Raw genomic sequence first — 7,810 nt, forward strand, 5'->3', positions numbered from 1 at the left:
GAGATCTTGGTCTGTGTTCCTTGTTGAAATAAAGTTCATGTTTTTGCGTATAGATTGCTGATGAAATCATTTTAGAATAAGGCTGTGAAAAAAGTCAAGGGGTCTGAATATTTTCCAAAGGCACTGTGTCTGGAGCATCATGTGTCACGTATCCATTCTAAAAAAAGGGTACCGGTCTGCCAGAGGGTGTCCACCAATTATATAAAAAAATGCTTTTAAATCAGTTACCCTAAAACAATATGCATGGGTTTCATTAGTTCTGCATCCTAACCAACAAGTAGCATTTAATGACCATTAGGCTATAAGAAATCATTAAGATGTGAGCCATTAATGACAAGAATATGACCTGTTTTTTTCTCTTTTAATTATAGATCCTTAAATTTCATTAGAAAAAAAAACATTACTTTCCAAAACAAGTGTCATGCACAATGCAGAGCTAGACATTGCACACAGTCTGAGGCTTTGGATGAATAAAAAAAACTGTATGTTACAATTCCTCAACATTACACTACTACCCCATAGCTTAACACTAGATTCAAAGAAAATACACCATCCTCTTCACATTGCACCTGTTTAGGAACAATTAAAAACCAAATAGAACAATCAAATAAAAGAAAACTAGGTAAAATGAGTCCAGACCCCGGCGCAGCAGGGCTGTCAACTGAATGGGGACTAGAGAAAGAAACATTTTATTTAAAAACCCACATTGTTCCAAGAAATACACTAAGGCAGTCAAGTTTCCCTACCCTGTGGAACTCCATTTAAAGAAATCCACAACATTTCACTTATGAAACTAAGCATGACAGAAAAAACAACTTTAACGTCTTTTTTCCTTCCTAGCAGACTTGCGATCCCGGTCACTGCGAGAGGACATCTTCCCTGACCGGCAGCCCTCAGAGCTGGTCCTCTTCCTGTCAGACTTAGAGCCCTTGTCTTTGGAACCTTTGGATTCACGACCACTGCCCATGGACGACTTCTGGCTCTTGTCACCACCTCCCTTCTTCCTCTCCCCCTCGGACGGCTTCCTCCTATGCTTCCTGTCCTTCCTCCCCCGGCTGCGGCTCCTGCTAGAGGAGCTGGAAGAGGAGCTGCCGCTGGAGGAGCTGCTCCTGCTGGAGGAGCCACTAGAGGAGCCGGAGCTCCCGCTGGACGAGGAGCCAGAGGAGCTGCTAGAGGAGCTACTGCTGCCACCACCTCCCTTCTTGTCCTTTGACTTGGGCTTTCCACGTCCCCTGCTTGATTCCTCGATCAGAGGCTCCAGCTCCTTGGGGGCAGCATCATACTGGGCAGGCTGGACATCAACGGTCTGCTTCATTGCGCCTTGATCAGCCTCTTGGCTCTGCTCTGTTGAGAGAGGCTCTGTTCCAGCCTCCAGCAGGGGGATCTGAACCTCAGGGGCTATAGATGCTCCATCAGAGACTTCCAGACTAGGGTTGGGCTCTAAGAGCAAGGGTATGGACACTTCTGTATGTGGCTCTTCATCTTCGGTTGGTTGCATTTCAAAGCTTTTCTCCTGGTCGCCTGACACAGCTGTGGGGTCCTGATTCTGAAGGGGCTTATTTTCCTTTTCTACCTTAACCTGTTGCTGTTCTGCTTCCTTCTCATTACCTACCTCTGCCCCACCTATCACCAAACTATCCTCCATCTTATTATCCTGATCCCCGACCTGCCACTCAGCCTCCCTCACCACTGCAGTAACCTCCATCTGCTCTTCCACCTCTCTGAACTCCACTATTCTAATGTCTTGACCATTTTCCTCATTCTCCCCCTTCTTAGGTGCCTGCTCCCTGACTTTCTCTGTCTTTTTCTTTCTGTCCTCCTTACGCTTTACACCCACATCCCCCTCTTCCTTCTCTAGTGATGCCTCGTCCTCCATCTCCACATTAAACCGATTACCTGTCACTTTGACTACCTGACCCATGGGCTTACCCTCCTCTTGTTCTTCTTTCTTCAGGTCCTTACCCAGAGCGTTGTCCCTCAGAGACTGGCGTTGAGGCCGAGCCTCCATCTTATTCAGATACTCGGCAAACGCCTCGCGTCTCTCCTCAAACATAACTGGAAACATGGATAAAACAGAAACAGATTCAGTGACAGACCACGCACACCAAGGACGTGTATTGCCACTTGTCGAGCGCCGAGGAATGGCTAAAGACAATTGCTTACCATTCATTTTTTTCTGCGACTCATCAAAGAGCTTCTGAGTGGCTGAGCACATCCTCCCAGGCAGATAGAATATGGGTGGCTTGGTCTTTGTGCGGATGTACTTGACAATTTTTGTATTGTGCACATTCCACTCCTCTTGCTAGAATACAAAACAGTTAATGAGCACAGAATCTCCTCATTGACATGTGGGGAAAACAAGGGTTTAATTTCATCTTACTGCAATGTTCCTACTGGTTTAACATTTCCTTCGTTTTTTTGTTTTTCTAAGGCAACACCATAACCAATAAGATTTAATATTGCTTTCAAGAAAGGTCATTACCAAGTGAGCAAGCTCCACTTTCTGTTCCAACAGTTTTAGCTCTGTCTGCTTGGCACGCCTCTCATCAAAGAGCTCTCGTCTTTCGCCCTCTACTTTCTTGCGTTCTTGTTCAGCTTGAACTTCCAATTTATGTTCAATCTCAATGCGTTTCTTTTGCTAAGACGAGATAAAACATTAAACAAAAATGAATTTCCCATTGGGAAATATTCCAAACTATAGCCTAATGGCTGGAATCATTTTCACCAAGCATAAAGCTAAGGCAAATTTTTATGCATTTACAGTATTTGAACAGCAGTGATTAGTTTCATTGATGCACATATTGGAGTAAAGTGTTATCCCTACCCTATCTGTTGCCACATTAGATTCCTGCTTAAATTTCTGTAACGTTCCCATCAACAGGCCAAACATGCGTCGATTCCTATAGGGAAAAAGAAGCAAAAGCAATGACTAGTATGATAACAGTTACATGATTTCTTGGAAATAGAATAGTTAAATTATTTAGCACATGCTCTTACCCAGAGCAACTTAGAGGCGGAATTAGGGTAAAGTCTCTTACTCAAGGGCACAGATTAGCGCCTAGTCGGTCCAGGGATTCGAACTAGCGACCTTTCGGTTACTGGCACTCTTAATCACTAGGCTACCTACCTCCCACTTATTCCTTACGCATACGTAATGACGCATTACCTTTGTTTTCCTTTCTCATCCATGGTCTGATCCTGAATCAGGTCTCGACGCGTACGCTCCTTGGAGGTAGCTACTACTGATGACTGCAACGCTGGCTGTGTATGGAGAACGGCAAGCGGGGAGTTAAAACATTGAGGGAAAAGATTAAAGACATTCAGTGTACAATGATTTACCTTTTTGACATCGTCATCATCCTCAGCGTCACTGTCATGGCGCGAATCTCTCCTCGCTCGCTGGTCACCGGCCAGCCTATACAATAAAGACACGCAAGAGGACAAATGCGTGATATACCGGCCATATGAAATAGAAATCCATTTGAATACCACCAGGTGTAGGTAATGCCTTTTTAGGAGTGCCCACTGCCGATTCATTGACACCACATGGAAGTGACTGCAATAATTGTGTAAGGGGGAATGGCAGCCTACCAAGTTAAAGTTGGCTTCTTGCACATGTCCATCTATTTGGGCTCTATGTCTATTTTTTACTTGTCTCTGCATCCATCGTTGGTACAGTAGCTAACTGATTGCCACAGATTTTTTTTTAAGCCAACTACTCGACCAGGCATTAGAGGGAGAGAAGCAAAAATGACCTCATTTAAATACGGGGGAATTCTCTTTCAGGGATATTAATCCAGAAAAACATCCTAAAATACCACAACACTTCACCCATGCACACATACAGCTTATGCTGTCACGGAGCTGATGGCACGGGAAAGTTTGCGCCCAGAACCAGTTGATTCCAATTGACAGACCACTCAAGACAATGTGGACAGGCAGAGGAGTAAGATGACTCGATTGAAAGACAACCTGAACCAACTTCCACGCAAAGCAAATGTGATTGAGGATGTGTATTTTCCGACAATGTTTTCCTATTATTGTATTGTAATTATTTATTTAAAAATCTGCCAACAGCTGGCTAAAGGAAACGCAACTACACTCCCTAAACAAATCACAATCAGAAACACCAAGCTCTAAGGCCAGGGAGAAAGCCCCCTGCAGTAATGGATAGTAGATTCATGCTGAAAGCCAGGCCTAATTTGTTTGGTTATATACCCTACATTGCACGTGATTTTTTTGCTGTGAAGGTGTATCCAAGCATCCAAGCCTGAAAAACATTGATGCAATTCTCTGTCAAGGGTGAGATTTGAACTGCAGTCTTCCACTCAGGAAACCAACCAAAACAGTAGTCAATTTATCACCCAATTTACTTAGAGGCACGTCAATAGAGCAACAATGATTTTGAAGTTGCAGGCAGAGCCTTCACTTGAGAACTCACTTCTGTCATCATTAAGTGCTTTGAGAGTAGTCAAGGATCATATCACCACCTTACCAGCCACCCTAGACCCACTTCAGTTTGCATACTGCCCCAACAGGTCCACAGATGCAATTGCCATCACACTGCTCTTACCCATCTTGACAAAAGGATTCAACACCATAGTACCCTCCAAACTCATCAAGCTGGAGGCCCCGGTTTCAACCCCTCCCTGTGCAATTCAGTCATGGACTTCCTGACGGGCCACCCCCAGGTGGTGAAGGTAGGAAACAACATCTCCACTTCGCTGATCCTCAACACTGGGGCCCCACAAGGGTGCGTGCTCAGCCCCCTCCTGTACTCCTTGTTCACCCATGACTGTGGCCATGCACGCCTCCAACTCTGTCATCAAGTTTGCAGACGACACAACTGTAGTGGCCTTGATCACCAACAACAACGCCGCGCGACAGCCTACAGGGAGGAGGTGAGGGCACTCGGAGTGTGGTGTCAGGAAAACAACCTCTCACTCAGTCAACCCAAGGAGATGATCCTGGACTACAGGAAACAGCAGAGGGAGCGCCCTCCTATCCACATCAAAGGGACAGCAGTGGTAAATGTGGAAAGTTAAGTTCATGGGCGTACACAGACAAACTGAAATGGTCCACCCAACAGCGCCTCAGCCTCAGGAGGCTGAAGAAATTTGGCTCGTCACCCAAAACCCTGACTAACTTTTACAGATCCACAATCAAGAGCATCCTGTTGGGCTGTATCACAGCCTGGTACGACAACTGCAAGGCTCTCCAGAGGGTGGTGCGGTCTGTACAACGCATCATCTGGGGGCAAACTAACTGCCCTCCATGACACCTTCAGCACCCGATGTCAAAGGAAGGTCAAAAATATCATCAAGGGCAATAACCACCCAAGCCACAGCCTGTTCACCCCACTATCATCCAGAAGGCAAAGTCAGTACAACTGCATCAAAGCTGGGACAAAAAAAATATTTCGACCATCAGACTGCTAAATAGCATTCACTAACAGAGGCTGCTGCCTATATTGAGACCCAATCACTGGCCACTTTATTAAGTGGATCACTAGTCACTTCATACAATGCACCTAAATGTTAACATATCTTACATTACTCATATCACATGTATATACACTATTTTATACCCTCTATTGCACCTTGCCTATGCCTCAGCCATTGCTCATCCATATACTTACATGTACATATTCTCATTCACCACTTTAGATGTGTGTATTAGGTAGTTGTTGGGGAATTGTTCGATTACTTGTTACATATTACTGCACTGTCGGGAACTAGAAGCACAAGCATCTCGTTACACTCACATTGTCATCTGCTAACCAGGTGACAAATAATTTGATTTGAGCAGAGTGAGTACGACTCATTTTTGCTACAGCAGGAAAAGGGGCAGATCTATAGATTATTCTAACCTCAGAAGGGCCCCTTCAATGTCCCTCTGTTTAGCTGGGGGTCCTCCAGGTCCTCCACCAATGTCGGAGAGTCCACGTCTGTAGACAAATACGAATGTTACATAAAGCTCTGACAGAGGTATTCAAATCAAATGTATTTATATAGCCCTTCTTACATCAGCTGATATCTCAAAGTGCTGTACAGAAACCCAGCCTAAAACCCCAAACAGCAAGCAATGCAGGTGTAGAAGCACAGCAAGCAATGCAGGTGTAGAAGTATTGACACCAACTGATGGAAAGGCAAAATGTTTTACCTCAACAAGTTGATTCCACGTCCCCTACCTCCAACGCCTGGGATGGTTGGCCTTCTAGCTTGGCCAGGTCTGTAAGGAAGGTAGAGATTAGCTACTTCTTGTGATTTAGCTGTAACATACATAGATGGACCAGAGCTGTAGTCATTGTTAGCGATTGATTTTAGAACACCCCTATATAACGCTAGCTAGGTTTTGCTCCATTTGGAATGGAGATAGACAATAATAAATCAGTGTGGCATAGCTAACTACCGTTACTTCTACTCCGATAAGTCAGTACATGAAACTGTATCAAACTAGCCAGCTCCTGGCTAGTAACGTTACTGTTATTAATTAGCAAGCTAACGTTAATTGTAGAATAAAACGTAAATGAGCAAGTTAGCTTGCTAGCAGAGAAATATATATAATAATACTACTCTCTCGCTAACTTAATGTTACTTCGCCAATTCCACAATAATGAATGAGCAACGGCAACCACCCAACTGCCACCTACCGGTAAGTAAAAACTCCAGTAAGCCATTTAAGTATATATACTTCCATTTAACTAGACAACTAGCACAAAGCCGATTCGATTATACAGCACGCACCCTGGTTGTGCACGAGAATGGGAGATGCCATTTTTTTTCTTGGGACTGGCGTATATTGCTAGCTAACAATGTTGCGCTTCAAAATGCAGTATGTCTTACCTCAATTCATTAGGATCCCGGCCAGTTAATTTACGAATATTATCATCTACATTTTTCAAACTCTCTTTAGCTTTCTCAAGCTGGGCTTGCAAAGAACCTACTACCACCGCCATCTTAGCTAAATAACAAGCTTTCCTCTCACAGGTCGCTCGCCGTAATGCATCATGGGGGGTGATAAACGCGTTTCACTATCTTGATTGACAACTCAAATGCCCAATTGACAACTTCATTAGCGTAGTTAAACGTACACGTCCATATATTGTGGGTTACTGCTTTCCGGAATCCTTAGGACATCCCTAACCCAACCATTTTCAATGTTAACTTCAATGGGGGTAAGGACGTCCCAAGGACTCCAGAAAGCAATGACCATAAATGTGAGCATTCTCCAATCGCCACATGTCCAGTATTTTCTTGACGATAATCAAATATTTTCTTTGGGCAAGATCGTTTTGCATGGCCCCGGGTAGGCGGAGTTTGTATATTTTAGACCATTCCATTGGTCCTGAAGTGAAATCTCCACCCGGGCACCGGCCCATGCAAAACGAATTCGACCATTGATTCTGACTAGGTCCTGTATATTGTTTAATCATGTCACATGACCTTGATTTGACGCTTTTTCATCAAACTGTCCCGTTTTCTTTTGGTCAGCAGCACCATCCTCAGACACTTGTTTTAATTTTTGGTTCAATTCTCATTTTTGTAAAATACTTAAAATAAAGGCTATAAATCAGGTCAGGTCACATTATTAACCAAAACACAGGGCCCTAATGATGACAAATAATAATAGTAATTTGGTTGTTTTGATCCTAAAGTTACACCACAGAAAAGTGGCATTTAAAACATCTGGTTACTAAAACACTCCTTCAGAACAATGGATTTATGTGTATGTCTGATGTCTGTATGGCATACAGCTTTTCTTTATGGTACATAGCAGTGGTGGGCTTGTAAAGATGAAAACACAACAA

The 7,810-nt window shown here is 43.9% G+C and overlaps 1 protein-coding gene across 2 annotated transcripts; it reads right to left on the reverse strand.

The window, feature by feature from the left end:
• Nucleotides 1–342: 342 nt before the first annotated feature.
• LOC120023416 (pinin-like) lies at nucleotides 343–7,011 on the reverse strand. 2 transcript variants are annotated; one of them, XM_038967434.1, is made up of 9 exons: nucleotides 6,846–7,010; nucleotides 6,163–6,231; nucleotides 5,870–5,947; nucleotides 3,340–3,415; nucleotides 3,167–3,261; nucleotides 2,825–2,900; nucleotides 2,483–2,638; nucleotides 2,164–2,302; nucleotides 343–2,055 (listed from the first exon to the last, which is right to left on the reverse strand). In XM_038967434.1, the coding sequence occupies exons 1-9, from the start codon at nucleotides 6,956–6,958 to the stop codon at nucleotides 818–820; spliced, it is 2,040 nt and encodes a 679-aa protein (XP_038823362.1). In that variant the 5' UTR covers nucleotides 6,959–7,010; the 3' UTR covers nucleotides 343–817. The 2 variants fall into 2 exon arrangements, with proteins under 2 accessions (XP_038823362.1, XP_038823363.1); XM_038967435.1 differs by lacking the exon at nucleotides 2,483–2,638 and having other exon boundaries at nucleotides 6,846–7,011.
• Nucleotides 7,012–7,810: the final 799 nt, after the last annotated feature.

Source organism: Salvelinus namaycush, chromosome 28 (assembly GCF_016432855.1).
Source record: "Salvelinus namaycush isolate Seneca chromosome 28, SaNama_1.0, whole genome shotgun sequence".
Classification (NCBI taxonomy): domain Eukaryota; kingdom Metazoa; phylum Chordata; class Actinopteri; order Salmoniformes; family Salmonidae; genus Salvelinus; species Salvelinus namaycush.

Bases quoted from the DNA above. Each gene is read 5' to 3' on its own strand.
- LOC120023416 (XM_038967434.1), bottom strand. From the start codon at position 6,958: ATGGCGGTGGTAGTAGGTTCTTTGCAAGCCCAGCTTGAGAAAGCTAAA. The intron at 5,948-6,162 runs GTAAAACATTTT...ATTTGTCTACAG, and splicing joins CGTGGAATCAACTTGTTGAG to ACGTGGACTCTCCGACATTG. The intron at 3,416-5,869 runs GTTAGAATAATC...TTTATTGTATAG, and splicing joins ATTGAAGGGGCCCTTCTGAG to GCTGGCCGGTGACCAGCGAG.